The sequence below is a fragment of the Taudactylus pleione genome, unplaced genomic scaffold (assembly GCF_031769625.1).
Source record: "Taudactylus pleione unplaced genomic scaffold, aTauple2 ptg001418l, whole genome shotgun sequence".
In the NCBI taxonomy this organism is placed as follows: Eukaryota; Metazoa; Chordata; class Amphibia; order Anura; family Myobatrachidae; genus Taudactylus; species Taudactylus pleione.
Genome location: NW_028285817.1, coordinates 490,745 through 514,549, shown reverse-complemented (window position 1 = coordinate 514,549; position 23,805 = coordinate 490,745). Strand labels below are relative to the sequence as shown.

The 23,805-nt window shown below is 47.8% G+C and overlaps 1 protein-coding gene across 2 annotated transcripts; it reads left to right on the top strand.

Annotated features, from left to right (window-relative positions):
- Positions 1 to 1,041: 1,041 nt before the first annotated feature.
- On the top strand, positions 1,042 to 23,573 carry LOC148442691 (transmembrane protein 182-like). 2 transcript variants are annotated; one of them, XM_088463611.1, is made up of 5 exons: positions 1,042 to 1,275; positions 6,950 to 7,061; positions 9,832 to 9,930; positions 16,677 to 16,814; positions 23,030 to 23,573. In XM_088463611.1, the coding sequence occupies exons 1-5, from the start codon at positions 1,132 to 1,134 to the stop codon at positions 23,257 to 23,259; spliced, it is 723 nt and encodes a 240-aa protein (XP_088319737.1). In that variant the 5' UTR covers positions 1,042 to 1,131; the 3' UTR covers positions 23,260 to 23,573. The 2 variants fall into 2 exon arrangements, with proteins under 2 accessions (XP_088319737.1, XP_088319736.1); XM_088463610.1 differs by having other exon boundaries at positions 6,947 to 7,061.
- The last annotated feature ends 232 nt before the right edge of the window (positions 23,574 to 23,805 follow it).

The window sequence follows — 23,805 nt, the reverse complement described above, 5'->3', positions numbered from 1 at the left end:
CGCCGAATTCAGAACAGGTGGAAAGTGCTGTCAGAATTGGGGAAATCAGCCTGAGCCCCCCAAAAAAGATGCACTAACATTGGGGAACAATGCAGATGTTCCCGAATAGCCCTAATAAAGCTCTTTTGGGTACTTAAGTTGTGTAAATAGCTTGTTATTAGTGTCTTTGCACAAGTGGTGAAGAATGGCATTAAGCTGTATTTTTCTGTGAAAATAAGTAGTCCTGACAAATTTGGGGTACTTGAAAATGGGTGCAAGCATGTTTTTACGTCTCCAAAGTGAACTTTTAAAAAACGGGAAAAACCACCCTCATCCATGCACCTGCGTTCCCAAAAACACCTGACCCCTCCTTACAGCACCCCAAGAAGTCTATGTACCTTTCTCACCCCCAAAATGAAAGAACTTTTTTGGAGTGTTCTTATGTTTTTTCCAGGGATTTTTTGACACAGTTGTCATTTGGGGGACTGTCCCAAGGGTTCTGAGTAGTTTTCCCATGTTTGTACCCTAAAATAAAAATGTTGCTCTTCTTTTCTTCTGCTATTCTTCGGTGAATCTTTGTCACTGATTACATTGCACTAACTCTCTGTGCAGGTGAAAACCGTCTGGAACTGAATTTGGAGATAAGTTTCGGCCACGTGAAAAGCCCCGATCGGCAATACTTTTTCACGGAAAACGGCTTTTCGCTTCTAATTGAATACGGCCCTTTATGTGCATTAAGTAATTTATCTATAAGTGCAGAATACAACACAAGCCCAGAGCTCAGATACAGATCCGATGACATAAAAGGTTTATTCACCAGTCTCTCAAGACGACAGAGAGTTATAAATCCTTTAATGTTTGTTCACAATAAACCAAGAGGCGCAATAATCCTCCCCACAAACCAAAATATTGGTCATGTGCTCCCCGGCATTCCTGGAATGAGCTGTGAGGTTGTTCCATACCACAACTGTTCAGTGGGATAAGGTCGTCTGCTTATAATAGCTCTTTTACCACTCCTCTGCGAAACCCACACCAGTCATCAAGAGAAACAGCTACATCCCAAAATAGCAGCCGCCTCTCTCTCCCACAGCCCTCGCCCTGTACCCCTGGGCTCTTGTGTCTCTCCTTCCAGTAGCAGAACATTCTGTCACAATGAGAGTTGGAGTAGCTGCCCTGCTCGCTGGTCTCATTGGAGGGATTGGGGTCCTCTTATTCCTGGTGGCATTCGGCACGGACTACTGGCTACTGGCAACGGAGAACTGCGGGGCTATTGACGGCCTCTCCCCCCCTCCTGAGGTAACGCGGTGACACAGAGCGGGCGTAGGGCCTGATTTCAGTAAGGATCGCTATTGCTAAAGCATACGCAGATGAACAATTGTTGCGTACCGTGCATGCGTATACATCGTAATGCTGCGATCACGCAGAGCCATTGCAGAGTGATTGACAGGCAGTGAGTGTTTGGGAGTGGTGACGGGGGAGTGGTCGGAGAAACGTAGGCGTGTCAGTCCGTTTGAACGCCATTGCTTGGGCGTGCATAAATTAGCCATGGGGATCGCATACTGTGCGCAACGAGGACAGCAATTTCGAAGTAATGTCCGGGCTGCTGTAATTCTGCGTGAGGGGCCGATGGTACTCGATGTTATCGATGTATATGGAGGTTTGCAAGGTATTATGGATGTGAGATAGTGGTAGTGGGCGTCTCTATGCTGGCAGTGCGACGACATTGCCATAGCATTCATTAGCATATTTGCATGTGATTACGGAACTGCGATCGCAACGGCGATCCTTAATGAATCAGACCCATACTCTCATAGGATAGGCAGAGATATCAGCGCAGAAACGCAGCAATATCCAGCTGAGTGACGCAGCGTTTTCCAGGAAGACAGAATAATACAATGAATTGTAGTGTTAGTATTGTAGCCTGCACTGACCTGTATATCACTCACAACATTGTGACCCTGGTTTAAGTTCACGTTTTAAATTTGATTCTTGTTTTGTCTTAGAAAATATATTTTTTTACCCATATGGACAAAATTTACTAAAACTTTCAGGGGGAGATGTATCGAGCCTTGGAGAGAGATAAGGCGGAAACATCACCCAATCAGCTCCTGTCTTTTATCTAGCACAGTTTATGAAGTGATAATTATAAGCTGGTAGGCTGCTTTGATGCAACTTCTCCATCTGATCTCTCTCCAACCCTTGATACATCTCCCCTTTAGTGAGTATTCCTTCTATACTGATCCACGGTGTGAGCAGCTTCAGCTCAGAGGAGGTAATGAGGACGGTTTTCCATGAGAGGCACAAAGGGGCTTATTTATGTACAACTGCAATCTAGCCCTGATCATTTCTATCACCTCAATGAAAATGAATTCTTGGGGCAACGTATCAAAAAAAGAACCATACAGGGAACCATATGCATCCACTTTACTTCGCGGTTCAGACCTGGCAATTCTTACTGCGCATGCGCGGTCGTCTGGTCATGCAAGCGGCAGTTGATGGAGACGCTTGATTCTAGGTCAGTGGTCACCAACCTTAATTGGAGTGTGAGCTACTCGAGATAAATGAATCATCCTGAAGATTTACTAAGGACTCCGGGGGTCATTCAGACCCGGTCGTTAGCGCCGATGCGCTCGAACCGGGTCGATGGCCCCCCACAGAGCATGCGCACGATGGCGCCGGCGTGCACATGCGTGAGACCCGCTACGACCGACAGCGCCGATCGTAGCGGGTCTCGATCCAAAGGGGGCAAGCTGTCGATGTTGATTGACAGCTAGCCCCGTTTGGAAGGCGGGCCGGGGGGGTGGCAGCCCAAACGGGGGCGTTCCCACGGGAACGCCTACCGTTTGGGGGCGGCCCCACTGACATCACTAGTGATGTCAGTGGAGAGCTTCCGGCTCAGACAGAGCCGAAAGCTCTCCGGGGCTTACGACAAGGGAGACCCTACCCTAGGGTCTGGTCGTATGCCCCGATGGTCTTGACCATCGCCTTAGGCGGTCGTAAGGTTGTGGGTGTTAACCCACAGCCTTACCACCGCAAAGGAGGACGTCTTGAAAATTCAAGAGGTCCTCCCCTCATTCAGACCGACCGCACGCTCTGTGCGACCGGCTCTGAATGAGGTCCTCCATTTACTGACAAAACATAACCCCTTTAGCACTCGCTAAATTAGTTACGCCACCTTTCTGTGATTAATAAACAGCGGTAATCTTAGATTACCGCTGTTTTCACAGCATCGCTCTCACCATCTTTTAGTTGCCGGCAATTGAGACCCGGCGCTGCCTTTCCGCTTCAGCGAAGCCTTCCAGGCACTGCCGGGTCCCCGTGTCATGCACACGCGCAGACGGACCGTCGCACATGCGCTTAACACTGGTGCCCCATTGCTGGCAGCTTTAGGACCTCCAGCGCGGGACGACGCCAAGGACGAGGACTTCGCGGGACCTTGCCGGAGGGGTAAGTATTAATAAATACTAGTGGCATTTTCGTTTGTATCACAGTGATGGTAAATGAAAACTGCCGCTGGTATTTTCATTTGTTTATAAATTGGGCCCTAAGTCTGCAGTGTCTCCACGTTTAGTGGTCTAGTAACTTACTGTGTCATACTGCAGCTCTTATACTGGAGAAATGCCTTACCAAGTGAGTTAAATCCAAACAGTGCTGGGAGGGAGTCACGTGCGGCGTCAGTCATGTATTTTGCCGCTACGCCGTGATGTCAATGCTATGGGTGGAGCTACAGAGAAGTGTGTCAGGTGATTGCCGTAGCAGCTACGGCAATCACCTGACATGCTTCCCCATGGCTCCACCCACGTCGTCGACGCCACAAGGGAGCGCGCATAAGAGGACACTTCCTCATCACTTCTTCATAGTTGATTCTGAGCTACAGAATTTATGACCGCGAGCTACGGGTTGGCGACCACTGTTCTAGATGCTGTGACAGAATTACCGCAGGTGTAGGCAGTGCTGCGCATGTGCTGGTTTCACGGATGTAACGGCGCATGCGCAGCACGGATTACAGCTGCGGTAAGTTAGTGTAGGCAGGGAAAAGTTTCTATTTCCCAAGAAGTTGTCATCGCAAAAATGACAGCTTTTTGGAATAGATAGTTTATAGGGAGGAGGAATGATAGATCCCCCGGTAATTAGGTAGAACTCCATGCCAGCTCTAAACCTAATTACCTCCAGATAATTTTTAGTTATGATGAATAGGCCCCTAAATGCTGTTAGTAAATATGCCCCAAAGAGGGAGATAATCTCAGACTTTGGCTGTACGATGGGGGGGAACAGAATGACTGGTACCGGCCGTTAGGTTCCAGCCATGGGGTAATATGCAAATACAACATGGGGGAAACCTGATATTTCAGTAAGCAAACGGGACAACGAGCAAATCGGTAACTGTCCCAATTCTATGTTGAATTCAGAAATGTTATAACCCACAGTACCTGACAGTACGGTTCTGCCGCAGTTTTGATTAAAAGTTACTTTATTTCCCTCACTTAGCCCACAAGCTAGTGTTCTCTGTTATCAGTCAGTCAGCTGACTGCTGTGTCCTCCCACAGGGCTACTTACAGGAAGGTTACTGGGTGTAGGAAGCATCTCCCCTCACTTACCCCACAAGCTAGTGTCCTCTGTTATCAGTCAGTCAGCTGACTGATGTGTCCTCCCACAGGGTTACTTACAGGAAGGTTACTGGGTGTAGGAAGCATCTCCCCCCTCACTTAGCCCACAAGCTAGTGTTCTCTGTTATCAGTCAGTCAGCTGACTGCTGTGTCCTCCCACAGGGCTACTTACAGGAAGGTTACTGGGTGTAGGAAGCATCTCCCCTCACTTACCCCACAAGCTAGTGTTCTCTGTTATCAGTCAGTCAGCTGACTGCTGTGTCCTCCCACAGGGTTACTTACAGGAAGGTTACTGGGTGTAGGAAGCATCTCCCCCCTCACTTAGCCCACAAGCTAGTGTTCTCTGTTATCAGTCAGTCAGCTGACTGCTGTGTCCTCCCACAGGGTTACTTACAGGAAGGTTACTGGGTGTAGGAAGCATCTCCCCCCTCACTTACCCCACAAGCTAGTGTTCTCTGTTATCAGTCAGTCAGCTGACTGCTGTGTCCTCCCACAGGGTTACTTACAGGAAGGTTACTGGGTGTAGGAAGCATCTCCCCTCACTTAGCCCACAAGCTAGTGTTCTCTGTTATCAGTCAGTCAGCTGACTGCTGTGTCCTCCCACAGGGTTACTTACAGGAAGGTTACTGGGTGTAGGAAGCATCTCCCCTCACTTACCCCACAAGCTAGTGTTCTCTGTTATCAGTCAGTCAGCTGACTGCTGTGTCCTCCCACAGGCTTACTTACAGGAAGGTCACTGGGTGTAGGAAGCATCTCCCCTCACAATTAGAACTTTATCCAGGATGTACTGTAATATTTTTAGCGTTTATTATACTAAATCAAATAATAAATATGTAATAACAATAAGGAATATAACTGCAACTGTGTGACCACAATGAAAAGGCCACTCAGTAGTACATATTGTCATTAATCTCCAGCAGATGAATAGCGTCAGCAGTAAAACATTGGCGCTGTTGCGTAGATGAGTTTTGCAGAAGTATCATGTACTTTTGGCGCTGTGCACGCAGCAGAGCCAAGTGTAAGCAGAACCGTAAGCAACTGCAATTCCGGCTGGAGCGTTGTTACTGCGTTACAGGGCGTTTCCACCTAGGATAAGTTTAGCGACAGAGTTTTGTGGGCATGTTGCGTGCTATGCAGAATTAGGTGGACGCATAATAATACCTGCTTGCAGGCGGATCTTTTGCACCAGTGATTTCGCCGCACGCATTGCGAGTGATCACCAGCAACTAGCGCACAGCTTTGCTTCAGCCGCATAGTTAGAAGCCATCAGCTGTGAGTGCTGATGTAGGCGGAAACCAGTCCTACAGTATATGTGCAGGATTATAATCCGCATTAGCGTGATGTAAGAAAGGAGTATCCACGTCTACATTTCCATGCTTTTATCAGAGGTTGTGTTTCACCTTTGGCTGAATTATGCAAAATGTGAAGATAAGACGGTGGAGGGGCCACAGGGGTAATGCAGTGGTAGGGGCCCATGCATGTGCATGATGGAATGGAGGGCCCACAGGGGTAATGCAGTGGTAGGGGCCCATAGTTGTGCATGATGGAAAGGGGGGCCCACAGGGGTAATGCAGTGTAGGGGCCCATGCTTGTGCATGATGGAAAGGGGGGCCCACAGGGGTAATGCAGTGTAGGGGGCCCATGCTTGTGCATGATGGAATGGGGGGCCCACAGGGGTAATGCAGAGTAGGGGCCCATGCTTGTGCATGATGGAATGGGGGGCCCACAGGGGTAATGCAGTGTAGGGGGCCCATGCTTGTGCATGATGGAATGGGGGGCCCACAGGGGTAATGCAGTGTAGGGGGCCCATGCTTGTGCATGATGGAAAGGGGGGCCCACAGGGGTAATGTAGTGGTAGGGGGCCATGCTTGTGCATGATGGAATGGGGGGCCCACAGGGGTAATGCAGTGGTAGGGGGCCATGCTTGTGCATGATGGAATGGAGGCCCACATGGGTAATGCAGTGGTAGGGGGCCGTGCTTGTGCATGATGGAATGGGAAGCCCACAGGGGTAATGAAGTGTAGTAGGGGCCCAGGCTTGTGCATGATGGGATGGGGGCACACAGGGGTAATGCAGTGGTAGGGGGCCGTGCTTGTGTATGGAATGGAATGTACCAGATTAATAAGTACAATGAATTGTAGTGAATACCCCATAATCCTAGGCAGCATAATGTAACATATGTACAATCTGGGACAGACCCCTAGAGGACAGGGTGGGGCCCAAGAGGGATTTCCCCCGTAACCCTGTGGACCAGTCCGACCTTGAATGCACTCCATGAGTGGTGATTATAATGCGGGAGTTAGATGCCTGACATATTATATTCAGGAGTCACTGACAAAGAAACTTTTATTTTCTTTCAGGAGAACGGGACGGATTCCGCTGCGGCTCCTCTCTATTTCCACCACGAGGGGTTTTTCTGGAGATGCTGGTTCAATGGGGAAGAATTTCAGGAGACCATCTGGAACTTCTGGTTCAGTAAGTAAAGTACAACACATATACTCACATAGGCCTACTAGGAAACAGATGTCTTGCTTTGTAGTCAGCCGTTGAGGCCCCACCGATTGCTATGTAAAGGTGAGTAGAATTATGGCAACAGTTGGTGCTAATTAAGTTTTGCAGCAGTACGGGGAATGTCTGAGATGTGCGACGTTCCGGTGAAGTGGGCACAATATACAGTCTATGCACATTTCCAGGCACCAAGTCTGAATTGTAGTGAAATAATCTTTGTCAGCTAAAGTTTCAGTTGGATAAAAAGAGACCTCTCCGGGAAGAGAGAGAGTGAGACCTGGGAGCCCTACATTTATTATATAAGGGTAGTTACACACTGGGGAATAACTGGCCTCATCATACTAACATGCACATCACACGGCACCTATAGGCTCCTATGTGCTTAGAAACAAAGTGATTTACAGTCTGGAGCATCCAAACAAACCCCCAGAACTCAGACAATCTCTGCGGTGAGGAAGATTCGTGTGTATGAACCTGTATGACGTGGTATGACACTATATAGTGATGTATGACTCTGTATGATGTGGTATGACACTATATAGTGATGTATGACTCTGTATGATGTGGTATGACACTATATAGTGATGTATGACTCTGTATGACGTGGTATGACACTATATAGTGATGTATGACTCTGTATGACGTGGTATGACACTATATAGTGATGTATGACTCTGTATGATGTGGTATGACACTATATAGTGATGTATGACTCTGTATGACGTGGTATGACACATAGTGATGTATGACTCTGTATGACGTGGTATGACACTATATAGTGATGTATGACTCTGTATGATGTGGTATGACACTATATAGTGATGTATGACTCTGTATGATGTGGTATGACACTATATAATGATGTATGACTCTGTATGACGTGGTATTACACTATATAATGATGTATGACTCTATATGACGTGGTATGACACTATATAATGATGTATGACTCTGTATGATGTGGTATGACACTATATAATGATGTATGACTCTGTATGACGTGGTATGACACTATATAATGATGTATGACTCTGTATGACGTGGTATGACACTATATAGTGATGTATGACTCTGTATGATGTGGTATGACACTATATAGTGATGTATGACTCTGTATGACGTGGTATGACACTATATAGTGATGTATGACTCTGTATGACGTGGTATGACACTATATAATGATGTATGACTCTGTATGATGTGGTATGACACTATATAGTGATGTATGACTCTGTATGACGTGGTATGACACTATATAATGATGTATGACTCTGTATGATGTGGTATGACACTATATAATGATGTATGACTCTGTATGATGTGGTATGACACTATATAGTGATGTATGACTCTGTATGACGTGGTATGACACTATATAGTGATGTATGACTCTGTATGACGTGGTATGACACTATATAGTGATGTATGACTCTGCATGACGTGGTATGACACTATATAGTGATGTATGACTCTGTATGATGTGGTATGACACTATATAATGATGTATGACTCTGTATGACGTGGTATGACACTATATAGTGATGTATGACTCTGTATGACGTGGTATGACACTATATAGTGATGTATGACTCTGCATGACGTGGTATGACACTATATAGTGATGTATGACTCTGTATGACGTGGTATGACACTATATAGTGATGTATGATGTGGTATGACACTATGGGTGTCAGCCAATCAGCTCCCAACTGTCATTTTTCAAACACAGCCTGTGAGATGACAGTTGGGAGCTGATTGGCTGGCACCTTATCACTTTTCACTCTGTCTCCTAACACTGCTTAGTAAATAGACCCCTATATAATGATGTATAACTCTCTATGACACGGTATAATGATATATGACGATGTATGCATGACACTGTATAATGTTGTATGATGCTGTATGACGCTATGTGACGTTGTATGACACTGTAGAATGTTGTATGATGCGATATGATGCTGTATGACACGGTATAATGATGTATGACTCTGTATGATGCTGGTTATTGGGGAAACTAATCACTGGAGGGTACTGGTTACTGTGGGAAGTTGGTTACTGGGGGAGAGTGGGTTAGTTACTGGGAGGATGCTGGTTACTGGAGAGAACTGGTTACTGAAGGGAACTGGTTATTGAGGTGAGTTAGATACTGGGGAGAGGTTGGTAAATGCTTATTGGGGGCAGCGAGCCTCTGGACGGAACTGGTTACTGGGAGGAAATAGTCACTAAGGTATCTAGCTATTGGAACGAGCTGGACACTAAGGGTAACTAGTTAAAGGAGGGAGTTGGATACTTCGGTCAGCTGGTTACTGGGTTTAGCTGGTTACGGGAGGGAGCTGATTACTGGGAGGAGCTGGTTACTCAGGAGGACTGGTTACAAGGGGCAGCTGGTTACGGGAGGGAGCTGATTAATAAAGGGAGTTGGTTAGTGGAGGGAACTGGTTATTGAGGTGAGATAGATACTGGGGGGTCAGTGGTAAATGCTTGCTAGGGGCAGCTACTGGAGGTAACTGGTTAATAATGGAGCTGGTTACTTGGAGGAGGTCTGGTTACTGTGGGGGGGGGGAAATCTTTTGGGGTACTGGTTACTAGGGTGATTTGGGGGGGGGGGCTGGTGTGTTTACTCCAGTTTCCCCATTATAGAAGCTTGTTGTGTGTGTAATACAATGAGAGCACCTGTATCTCTCTATCCAGCATCGGCCTCAAATAATATTCTGCTTTATAAATCTTCTCATTTCAGCCAGTCAAGCTCACCCCAAACACTGCATCCAGGGGTATCTGTTCCCCATGCCAATTTCCACATGGGCGGTTCCCCATCCGTCTTATGACCCCACAGCAGGTAGGTGACGCGCTTATTCTATTTCTGGTTGGGTTTAGAAAGATAGAACACATTAAAATAGTACAAATACTGGGGTCACCCATAGTGCAATGTGGTCACCAGCCTTACTGCCAAATGCCAAAATCTATTGCCACCATGAAGACACAGGTGGAGATTCGGTCATTTGGTGATCATCCTGCGTGATCTGATCACTTGGGTCACATGTAGGGATCAGTAACACACGGGTCACTTGTAGTGATCAGTAATACACGGGTTACATGTAGTGATCAGTAACATACGGGTCACATGTAGGCAACAGTAACATACGGGTCACATGTAGTGATCAGTAATACATGGGTCACGTGTAGTGATCAGTAATACATGGGTCACGTGTAGTGATCAGTAATACATGGGTCACGTGTAGTGATCAGTAATACATGGGTCACGTGTAGTGATTAGTAACACGCGGGTCACGTGTAGTGATTAGTAACACGCGGGTCACGTGTAGCGATTAGTAACACACGGGTCACGTGTAGTGATTAGTAACACACGGTTCACGTGTAGTGATTAGTGACACGCGGGTCACGTGTAGTGATTAGTGACACGTGGGTCACGTGTAGTGATTAGTGACACGCGGGTCACGTGTAGTGATCAGTAATACATGGGTCACGTGTAGTGATCAGTAATACATGGGTCATGTGTAGTGATCAGTAATACATGGGTCACGTGTAGTGATCAGTAATACATGGGTCACGTGTAGTGATCAGTAATACATGGGTCACGTGTAGTGATCAGTAATACATGGGTCACGTGTAGTGATTAGTAACACGCGGGTCACGTGTAGTGATTAGTAACACGCGGGTCACGTGTAGTGATTAGTGACACGCGGGTCACGTGTAGTGATTAGTGACATGCGGGTCACGTGTAGTGATCAGTAATACATGGGTCACGTGTAGTGATCAGTAATACATGGGTCACGTGTAGTGATCAGTAATACATGGGTCACGTGTAGTGATTAGTGACACGCGGGTCACGTGTAGTGATTAGTGACACGCGGGTCACGTGTAGTGATTAGTGACACGCGGGTCACGTGTAATGATTAGTGACACGCGGGTCACGTGTAGTGATTAGTGACACGCGGGTCACGTGTAGTGATCAGTAATACATGGGTCACGTGTAGTGATTAGTAACACGCGGGTCACGTGTAGTGATTAGTGACACGCGGGTCATGTGTAGTGATTAGTGACACGCGGGTCACGTGTAGTGATTAGTGACACGCGGGTCACGTGTAGTGATTAGTAACACGCGGGTCACATGTAGTGATCAGTAACACGCGGGTCACATGTAGTGATCAGTAACACACGCTGTGGGGCTGATGCAGAGATGTTAGCAACATGGGAATGAAAAGTGCACACAAAAGTAAGGATTGCTACATATAAAATGCATGCGGGGCTATAATGCACATGCGTGTTTATTAACAAACTGTTACATAAGATACACACACCGGCGTGCTACTCGTCTTCATCAGCCACAAAGCATTCACTGGCCAGTTAGATTCTCTCGCAAGGCTGATGGCGAAAATCACTCATTAGGTTTTATTCAGACAGAAGGATATTTTCTGTAACCCACACGGTGAGATTGTCAGACCGGATCCCGCTGTATAGGCCCCAGTGTGAGTGCGGACAATCGGGAATAGGTCCCAACAGATTTTACTTACAGGAACAGTGCTTGTAAGAGCGGCTGCTGTGGAGGTGTTAGGGCCAGAATACACTGACGCTTATAGACATGATGGGACAGACTCATACCTCCCAACTGTCCCACATTCAGCAAGGACAGTCCCATTTTTCTGGGACTGTCCCACTGTCCCACGCACGGGCCGCAGTGTCCCATGGTGGGGGGGAAGTTGGGGAGAGCGCAGAAGGGTGTGAAGAAGGTGAGCAGATGCCGTACGCATGCGCACGGCATCTGTTCACCTGTGTAGGGAGAGACTGGGGCTGCCCAGCATCTCGGAGAGTGCTGGACACGCCCCCTATAATGACATGAACGGGGGGTTTCCGCAAGGCTATGGCAAGTTTCCAATAGGCTCCACCCCCTTTCAGTGAAGCCCCTCCCCCCTTCCGGGCGCAAAGTGTCCCTATCTCTGGAACACAACAGTTGCGAGGTAATGAAACGTAATAAGGTGAGAGTGTAGAAAATGTGAGTTTAGCAGTAACCTCTCACATTGGTCAAGTTGTAGCTTCAGAATGGGAAACATCTGGATGAGAGTTTAAATCGTGAGAGTTTTTTGAGTCTGAAAACAGGCGAGTTTCCATGTTCTCTGACTCTCTTACATTGGGAGAGTTTCCATGTTCTCTGACTCTATTACATTGGGCGAGTTTCCATGTTCTCTGTCTCTATTACATTGGGTGAGTTTCCATGTTCTCTTACTCTATTACATTGGCCGAGTTTCCATGTTCTCTGACTCTATTACATTGGCTGAGTTTCCATGTTGTCTGTCTCTATTACATTGGGCGAGTTTCCATGTTCTCTGACTCTATTACATTGGCTGAGTTTCCATGTTGTCTGACTCTATTACATTGGCTGAGTTTCCATGTTGTCTGACTCTATTACATTGGGCGAGTTCCCATGTTCTCTGACTCTATTACATTGGCCGAGTTTCCATGTTCTCTGACTTTACATTGGGTGAGTTTCCATGTTCTCTGACTCTATTACATTTGCCGAGTTTCCATGTTCTGAGACTCTATTACATTTGTCGAGTTTCCATGTTCTCTGTCTCTATTACATTGGGCGAGTTTCCATGTTCTCTGACTCTATTACATTGGGCGAGTTTCCAAGTTCTCTGACTCTATTACATTGGGGGAGTTTCCATGTTCTCTGACTCTATTACATTGGGCGAGTTTCCATGTTCTCTGACTCTCTCATTCTCTAACCTCTCACCCTATTAAATTTGGCCCCATGTGTAATGTCCAATGCCCCCTGCACACACACAAGGCAGCGGCACGCTGTGTATTTCTATTTTCCTTACTTCTCATTCTGGGCGGGATGCAGCAAAGCTAGAAATGCGGTCAAACCCCCAACAATTCTGTTTATGGGGGTCTGCCTACATTTCTCATATACACTAAGTCCCAGAATGCGATATATATTCCGGGGCTTTGATGCGGGGGCAATGCCATCTTCAGACTATGGGCTTTAATTCACGATGTCCCCCATGGAAGGGATCCAATCAGATCCCTCCCAGCACCTGTCCTTCTGCGCATGTAGATGCACCTAGTACCATGACTGACACCCTGGAGAACTTTGTCCTGGTAGCAACAAAGCGTTGATTGGTTGGTGCAGCAAATTTTCATGGTGGGTTTATAAAAGGCTCTCCAGGGAGGGGAACCCTTAGCCGTGCAGGCAGAGGTGACTGTCTCTTTAATACATTAATGGTAAAGATTGCGCCACATTGTAATTCTTCATCAACCTAGATTTAATCTGTTTTATATTTCACCTTGACCCGATACTTAGTATTCTGTCCCTCCGCTTTCATGTTAGAGAAGCTTTGAATTCCCCCGGTGTCTCTCTGCCACTGCTCCCCGCTGACCCTTATTAGTCGTGTTACCGACACCGTCTGACCCCTTCAATTACTTATTGTGAATAACTAGATTTTCATCACCGGCTCATTTCCTAATGAGCCTATTAAATGTATTATTCTGCAGGACTGGCAGGTAATTATTCCACTGTTTTGTAATGCGATAGGTGTTAAGAAAAAAAGTCTATAAACATTGGGATTACGTGCTGGTATACATTGTATTTATTAGTCCAAAGTCACTCATACAGAACCGAGTGATCCTGGACACATCTCACACGACGCTCATCTTATCAGTGAGGGGAAACATAACTGGGGGCATCTTTTATCTGGCAACCCATTGTCCAGAGAGGATACTAATGTAAATTGTTGTCGCCGTGTTATGATTTTGCTATATACAAACATCTAATCCCTGAGGGGAAGCAATCGGGAAGCCGACTGCCTAAATACCGGCAGCCGGCTTCCCGACTGTCATATCCCGGCAAGGGTGAAATTTCCCCGATGCCGGGAGACCGGCGCCCGGCATCCCGATCGTAGTGATGCCGGGCGCCGCGAGCGGACAGCCGCGGGGGGGGAGGGTTAGGGCTCCCGGGGGGGACTTAGGGTTAGGCACCCCCCCGCGAGGGTTAGGGTTAGGCTAGGGGGAGGGAGGGTTATGGTTAGGCACCCCCGGGGGGGGACTTAGGGTTAGGCACCCCCCCGGAGGACTTAGGTTTAGGCAGCGGGGAAGGGGGTGGTTAGGGTTAGGCACTTAGAGGGTGGATTAGGGTTAGGCACTTGGGGGGGAAGTTAGGGTTAGGCACCCCTAAGGAGGGTTAGGGTTAGGGGGTTTAGGTTAGCAGATACTTACCTATCCACGATCGGAATTTCCAGCGCTGTCGGGCTTCCGCTGCTTCTAACTCTGCTCTTGTCAGGCTGCCGCTGACGGGAATCCTGACATACCCATTCCATCCCTGAGAGCAATGAGGCTGATCCTGAGCAAAGCAAAATAAAAAGCAGTAACTTGGCCCCTGTACAAACCATGTTGCACTGCAAGGGGGGCAAATACTTTAATATTTTTCATGTGGGGCAACTATTGGCTGTTTGCATGTAGCCCATGGAATGAAGTCAGTATGCCGGTGGACAGGATGCCGGCCATCGGAAGCCCGACCCGGGACGAAGGCTAGGCTTCGAAATCCCGACAGCTGCCTCCGCATCAAAGCCGCGGAATATATATCACATTCTGGGACTGCCAGGGCGTCTTAGCTGTTAGCTGCAAGGGTAGAGGGTGTACCGAGGGATACAGAGCATCAGCTTGCCGCTGTCGGCATTTTGACAGCAGGCATCCCGACTGCCGGTATTTCAGACCAAAACCGCATCCCACAAATGCTGGTCAGTTTTATGAATAAAATAATGATTTGCTTCTGTTTAAAACCTTACGTCTTGCTGAATAGCTCTATCCCAGGGAAGAGACCTCTCATCTATACATAAAACCGCATCATGCATTCTATTCTCTGAGAGACTGATGGGCTGATCCGTCCGTGGTGGGGACATAATACACTGTACTGATGGGCTGATCCGTCCATGGTGGGGACACAATACCCTGTACTGATGGGCTGATCTGTCCATGGCGGGGACACAATACTCTGTACTGATGGGCTGATCCGTCCATGGTGGGGACATAATACACTGTACTGATGGGCTGATCCGTCCATGGTGTTGACACAATACACTGTACTGATGGGCTGATCTGTCCATGGTGGGGACACAATACACTGTACTGATGGGCTGATTCGTCCATGGTGGGGACACGATACACTGTACTGATGGGCTGATCCATCCATGGTGGGGACACAATACACTGTACTGATGGGCTGATCCGTCCATGGCGGGGACACAATACACTGTACTGATGGGCTGATCCGTCCATGGTGGGGACAATATACTGTACTGATGGGCTGATCCATCCTTGATGGGGACACAATACACTGTACAGATGGGCTGATCCGTCCTTGGTGGGGACACAATACACTGTACTGATGGGCTGTTCCCTCCATGGTGGGGACACAATACACTGTACTGATCCGTCCATGGTGGGGACACAATATACTGTACTGATGGGCTGATCCGTCCATGGCGGGGACACAATACACTGTACTGATGGGCTGATCCGTCCATGGTGGGGACACAATACACTGTACTGATGGGCTGATCCGTCCATGGCGGGGACACAATACACTGTACTGATGGGCTGATCCGTCCATGGTGGGGACACAATATACTGTACTGATGGGCTGATCCGTCCATGGCGGGGACACAATACACTGTACTGATGGGCTGATCCCTCCATGGTGGGGACACAATACACTGTACTGATGGGCTGATCCCTCCATGGTGGGGACACAATACACTGTACTGATGGGCTGATCCGTCCATGGTGGGGACACAATACACTGTACTGATTGGCTGATCCGTCTATGGTGGGGACACAATATACAGTACTGATGGCCTGATCCGTCCATGGTGGAGACAGAATTCACTGTACTGATGGGCTGATCCGTCCATGGCGGGGACACAATACACTGTACTGATGGGCTGATCCCTCCATGGTGGGGACACAATATACTGTACTGATGGGCTGATCCCTCCATGGTGGGGACACAATATACTGTACTGATGGGCTGATCCGTCCATTGTGGAGACACAATACAATGTACTGATGGGCTGATCCGTCCATGGCGGGGACACAATATACAGTACTGATGGGCTGATCCGTCCATGGTGGGGACACAATATACTGTACTGATGGGCTGATCCCTCCATGGTGGGGACACAATATACTGTACTGATGGGCTGATCCGTCCATGGTGGGGACACAATATACTGTACTGATGGGCTGATCCGTCCATGGTGGAGACACAATACACTGTACTGATGGGCTGATCCGTCCATGGCGGGGACACAATATACAGTACTGATGGGCTGATCCGTCCATGGTGGGGACAATATACTGTACTGATGGGCTGGGGGACATCTTTGTATAGTCAGAATATTCTGCATCTCGCTCTCGCTCTCTCTCGCTCTCTCGCAGTACCGGCCGTCTCCCAGCTGCTGAAATAAGTCTCTTAGCTCACAGTATATTGGACACAAGCAGGGGCTGAGCACTAACCACGGGATTACAGTCGTTAAACAACACAATTATATTTGTTTTATTTGCCAGTGTACAGAGGCTTCTGGACGGCATTCATCATCCTCGCTGTCGCTGCCAGTCTGGTGGGGGGGCTCCTGTTGGTGTGCGCTGTCCCCTTCGCGGCCGCCCAGCTCTATAAAGTAGGCGGTGGATTCCTCATCACTGCTGGTAAGATGCCAAGTCCGGTAATTAGATACACTGGTGCCGTGAATGCCAAATCCTGTGTCTGAAGGGAAAGATCATTGCAAGAGCAAAGCTGATTTATGGCGATCACTTCCAGAAACCGCCGCAGTATTTATGGGGGGTTCTGTTATTTATTTTTCTGTATTATTTTGCATTGCACTTATAAAAGGGACATTATCATTTGTTTTTGCTTCCAATCATATGTTGGAAGTAACATCAGCATCCGACACCGGTATATGTCAGGGCGGTACTAGTGACTTGCGGCAGGAAACAGATACTTAGGGGTAAATGTACTAAAGTGAGAGAGTTTTTAAAAGTGAGTTTTAAAAGAGATGTTGCCCATAGCAACCAATCAGATTCTAGCTATTATCTTCTAGAAGGTGCTAGATAAATGTTAAGCAGAATCTGATGGGAAACATCACTTTTAAAACTCACTTCTAAAAACTCTCACTTTACCCCTAAGGAGCAGCTTTTAGTTTTCTCCCAGAGGTGGTAAATCCCTTCTCCTTGCTCCGTCCCCTTCTCTCCAATCCTATGTAAGGGTTCAGCTGTATCCGCTCATCTCTCCTGTTATACACATCAGTTACCCGACTCCCAACACTCCAGCTAAATCAGGACAAAATCAGCAGCAGACAGAGGGCCTGATTCAGACCCGCTCACGAGCGCTGAGCGCTCACAAGCAGGTCGATGTTGCCCAAGTGCGCATGCGCACGCGCACGACGGAGGCGGCTCTGTCGTGCGCATGCGTGAGACCCGAATAACGGCGGCCAAGCCGTCGTTATGGGTCTCGCACCAAAGGGGGCGTGCTGTCGATGGTGATTGACAGCACACTCCCTTTGGTGGGCATGCCGGGGGCGTGGCTGCCCAGACGGAGGCATTCCCATGGGAACGCCTACCTTCTGGGGCCGGCCCCACTGACATCACTAGTGATGTCAGTGGGAGTGCTTTTGGCACTCCAGGGCTTGCGCAGATGAGACCCTACCACAAGGGTCTCGTCATAAGCCCGATGGTCTTGACCATCGCAACCATCATTTTGGCCGCTCGCTATAGCTGTGGGTGGTCACCCACAGCTATGCGAGTGGCCAGGAGGCTTCTCCAAAAAGTAAGAGGGACGGCCCTGATTCATAGCGAGCACACTGTCAGAGCGTCTGGCTCTGAATCAGGGCCAGAATCCCACCCAAGCCAGGCACTGATCGGGGTCCCTGCACCCACCAATCCGCCAGGCTCACAATTTTCCAGGGGCCTGTAGTGCTCTGAACAGTAAAATGCGAGAGTGTGGGGTCTCTAGGTGTAAATGGACTTTCATTAAAGCTGCAGTGCTCGTTCTAAGCTCCCTTAAGGGTAAAGGAATGCCTTATTTTTGAGGTGCTTGACAGACTGGCTCCTCTAACACATACCTCCCAACTGTCCCGCATTTAGCGGGACAGTCCCGTTTTTCTGGGACTGTACAGCCCGAGGGCTGCAGTGTCCCGCGGTGGGGGGGAAGTTGGGGGAAGCATACACGCTGCTATACAGAGCAGCGTGTATGCAGAGGTAGCATCTATTGAGAGTACGGGGGGAAGCCCGGGGGCTACCCAGCATCTCGGAGATGCTGGGCACGCCCCATTAGTGATGTAAATGGGGGGCGTGTCATCTGTCCATGCCTCCTTTAAGATTAGGCCACACCCCCTTTTTGCCGCGCGCAGGTCCCGACTCCCTCCCGGCAAATGTTGGGAGGTATGCTAACATGTTAGTGTGAGGGGTCGCTAAGCTGGTTACGCTCATTGCGCTGGTAATATTGCTAATGGAAAATTGACACTATTGCCCCAACATGACAATAACGGGTCCCAGTGAAGTGTGAGGAGCCGATTAAGGGCGGGATGTACCAAGTATCACAATTACTGTACATTCCAATACATCCCACCCCTGTTCGCCTGCATCCTGTACCAGCATTTTGTATGGCCGCTATGCAGGTATAGATGAAATTACTTCTGTGTTCAGGACCTGGGAGTCCAAGGGGCATATCCAATTGGGCACAAGGTTTAGAGAGAGTTAAAAACCTTGTGTCAAATTTTGAATTACCGCGGATATGTGCGCACGGTATCCAAGAAAAAAAAGTGGTTGTGGGGTTTTCAGCTCTGAAAACTTTGTGTCGCGTAAAAGAAAATATAAATAAAAAATACACTTATCTGCCTGGGGGTCTCCGCGGCTCCCAGTGGCCTCCCCTCCATCTTGTCACTGGAGAGGGGGCTGCTGGGAGTCCCGGGGGCTCGTGGGAGATGGAAGGGCTGCTGGGAAATGTAGTTCTCCCTGTGCCCATTACAGGGAGGGGAGTACACACACCGGGGTTCACTCACCCACAGTCACATTACTTACCCTGCTGCAGGAGACCGGATCCCGACGCTGGATGAAGAAGACAGCGCTGCTAAAGGTGAGTAATTAAGGACTAATTAAGCTAATTGGAAACTTTCAATTGCTTAATTAGTCCTTGGGGGTGGGGGGGGGGAGAGTCACTGAGGTCCCAGAGCAAGTCCCGCTGATTTTTCATAAAGTTAACAATTTTCCCTTGCTATGGGGATGTGAGGAAAACCTCCTGCACTCAAATTCTAAAAAATCCCACACCAGCAGGAAAAACCTTGCAGGTGCGGGATTTTTGCTCTCAATTGAATATGCCCCCAAGTGTGCATGCACGGTCATCGGACTCCTTTCCAGTGATTTTTTTAAAAAATAAATAAAAAGCTCGTAGTCTTCTATAGGCAACGCCATCGAAAGTTGAGACGTCAGACATGAGCTCCGGAAAGTTATGCTTCAATGCCCCAGGCCCCCTCTCCTGGGGCCCCCTAGCCGGAGCACACCGCTCCACTGTGCAGTTAGAGGCGCGCTCTGCGTTGTCTCTGTTACCGCACAGTAACCACCGGGCACTAGAACCCTGCAGCTCTTCTCAACATCTGTGCATGTGCGGAACCCCGACGTGTATTCCACTCCTCTCAATCTAGCATATATACGGACGTGCCAGACTAGTCCTGCAAATGGGGGAGCCCCATGAGGCCCCAATATCCACAGTGCCACCACAGCTTACTGTATATGTGTGTGTGTGTGTGTGCGAAGGCTTAATCCGGCGAAGGCTTAATCCGGCCCTGGCCACGTGCTCCCCCTTTCCTCCACGCTGTGCTGACCTGACTGCCCCCCTCCCATAAGGGGAAGCCAGAATGTTGGCAAGTATGGGCCATATCGTCCACTGATCCTGTGACATGTCACTACCATATACTGTATGCTCATATGCTGACACTACCTCTAACGGTCCTATACAGCTCATCTCCCAAGTTTGGAGAGTCAGGGACAGGCTTTGCATAGAGGATGTCACAGTTGGGCCCGAGAGGCAGCCAGGACAACGCACCTTACCTCTCCGGGCGCTCTGGCGCGGGTCGTCCGGCGGTGGTGTGGGTCCGTGGAGAGTGGAGCTGGGTGCTGTGGGACTCCGGAGGCTGAGCGCATCTGTCTGGAGGTAGCTGGGAGAGGGTGAGTTGGGCAGCGCTTCCGCGCTGTAGTTCACTGGGCGCGGCCATCTTGGATTGGGGTCAGGTGCCTGGGTTGGCCAATCAGGGCAGCCTGATTCAGAGAGCTAGCAGCCAATCCTGCACTACCTGAGGGTACTAAAGGGCTGGCAAGAGACCCTTTGGTTGCCAGTGCAACGTTATCACAGAGTATGCTGTGAGCTAGTTCCCTGTGCTCCCATATACCTTACGAACCGCAGTTCCAGTGTATCTTGCCCATCACCACTCCGCCTGGTACCCGTCAGTTCCAAATCACAGTCCGTCTCCTGGTCCGCACCTCCCGCTTGATCAGCAAGATCCGGATTTGAGTTTCAGTGAGCGTTCCCTCAGCTGTACCTCGTCCTACGTGTCACCCCGACTTCATGTCTCCTTCATGAGTCATACCTCACGGAGACCGGCTGCGTTCCAGTACCAGACAGCGTCCTCTCAACCACCTTCCGACTCCACCCCGGGTTCAAACCCACGTCCAGCCGTGACTGAGGAAGGGTCACGATGAGGTTTTGATCTATAAAGTTCCCTTCTCAGCACCGGAGATATTCTCCTGTCTTCAACATTATATATTAAATTAAATTACATTTATCCAGACATTGGTGTGGTGGTGGGTGACACAATGATAGTAACAGACTGAATGGTAAGTATGTTATAGATTATATATTACGCTACAGTTATCCAGACATGGGTGTGGTGGTGGGTGACACAATGATAGTAACAGACTGAATGGTAAGTATGTTATAGATTATATATTACGCTACAGTCATCCAGACATGGGTGTGGTGGCCGGTGACACAATGATAGTAACAGACTGAATGGTAAGTATGTTATAGATTATATATTACGCTACAGTCATCCAGACATGGGTGTGGTGGTGGGTGACACAATGATAGTAACAGACTGAATGGTAAGAATGTTATAGATTATATATTACGCTACAGTCATCCAGACATGGGTGTGGTGGTGGGTGACACAATGATAGTAACAGACTGAATGGTAAGTATGTTATAGATTATATATTACGCTACAGTCATCCAGACATGGGTGTGGTGGTGGGTGACACAATGATAGTAACAGACTGAGTGGTAAGTATGTTATAGATTATATATTACGCTACAGTCATCCAGACATGGATGTGGTGGTGGGTGACACAATGATAGTAACAGACTGAGTGGTAAGTATGTTATAGATTATATATTACGCTACAGTTATCCAGACATGGATGTGGTGGCCGGTGACACAATGATAGTAACAGACTGAGTGGTAAGTATGTTATAGATTATATATTACGCTACAGTTATCCAGACATTGGTGTGGTGGCCGGTGACATAATTATAGTAACAGACTGAGTGGTAAGTATGTTATAGATTATATATTACGCTACAGTTATCCAGACATGGATGTGGTGGTGGGTGACACAATGATAGTAACAGACTGAATGGTAAGTATGTTATAGATTATATATTACGCTACAGTTATCCAGACATGGGTGTGGTGGTGGGTGACATAATTATAGTAACAGACTGAGTGGTAAGTACGTTATAGATTATATATTACGCTACAGTCATCCAGACATGGGTGTGGTGGTGGGTGACACAATGATAGTAACAGACTGAATGGTAAGTATGTTATAGATTATATATTACGCTACAGTTATCCAGACATGGGTGTGGTGGTGGGTGACATAATTATAGTAACAGACTGAGTGGTAAGTACGTTATAGATTATATATTACGCTACAGTTATCCAGACATGGGTGTGGTGGTGGGTGACATAATTATAGTAACAGACTGAATGGTAAGTATGTTATAGATTATATATTACGCTACAGTTATCCAGACATTGGTGTGGTGGCCGGTGACATAATTATAGTAACAGACTGAGTGGTAAGTATGTTATAGATTATATATTACGCTACAGTTATCCAGACATGGATGTGGTGGTGGGTGACACAATGATAGTAACAGACTGAATGGTAAGTATGTTATAGATTATATATTACGCTACAGTTATCCAGACATGGGTGTGGTGGTGGGTGACATAATTATAGTAACAGACTGAGTGGTAAGTACGTTATAGATTATATATTACGCTACAGTCATCCAGACATGGGTGTGGTGGTGGGTGACACAATGATAGTAACAGACTGAATGGTAAGTATGTTATAGATTATATATTACGCTACAGTTATCCAGACATGGGTGTGGTGGTGGGTGACATAATTATAGTAACAGACTGAGTGGTAAGTACGTTATAGATTATATATTACGCTACAGTTATCCAGACATGGGTGTGGTGGTGGGTGACATAATTATAGTAACAGACTGAATGGTAAGTACGTTATAGATTATATATTACGCTACATTTATTCAGACATGGATGTGGTGGCCGGTGACATAATGATAGTAACAGACTGAGTGGTAAGTACGTTATAGATTATATATTACGCTACAGTCATCCAGACATGGGTGTGGTGGTGGGTGACATAATTATAGTAACAGACTGAGGGGTAAGTATGTTATAGATTTTATATTATGCTACAGTCATCCAGACATGGGTGTGGTGGTGGGTGATGACCCCGGGGGTCAGGATTTTGCACACAGGCCCCCAGACCTTCCCCTCAGACGCTAATGACTGCGTAACCATTCAGTGACGGAAACTCTCATCTGCTTTCAGGGGTGCTGCTCGCCCTTCTCATCGCCCTCTTCACCCTCTGGAAGGAGTTCGCCGCTGACCTTGAGAAGTATATTTTGTTAGAAAGAAGCCAGAAGTGTTTCCCGGACACCCACGTCCGCGTATATTACGGATGGTCGTTCCTGTTCGCTGCCGCTGGGGCACCCCTGGTGCTTCTCGCCGGCCTCCTGTTTCTTTATATCAGCCGGAGCATTCATGTAGAAGAGAAATAAATAACAACTGGAAGATCGCAAATGACAATTCCTTATTGTAGATGTGGGCACAAAGCAACTCACAGAGAAAAGAACATTTTTATGTCTATATTCATAAGCAACCTACTGTGAGAAGCTGATTAAGAGTTAGGCAGAGACAACATAAAATAACTCCTGGTAGGATAGAGCCTCGGATCAGGGCAGAATAAATAAAACGTGCGCTGGCGAGAGGCCGAGGCGCAGATCTCTCATGTTTTCCATGGAGATACGTGATGTGTGATATATTCCTGCTGGAGAATTCTGCTCTTCCAATAAAATGTCACAAAATAAAAGAACTGAGTGAAGTGTTGGGTGATGTCCCAGGAAATAGACAGCACCGAGCTGGGACAGGACTATGAGTGGTTCTACGGTGTCCATACAGTAACGGTCATTCCACCCAGACTCATAGGGCCGACCAGGACCAGCCTGACAAGCTGCATGGTGCAATCATACACCAGGGCCCAGTCATAATATAGGCCCACCACATCCCGCCAACTAAAATAACCTCAGGCTCCATCACATATTACA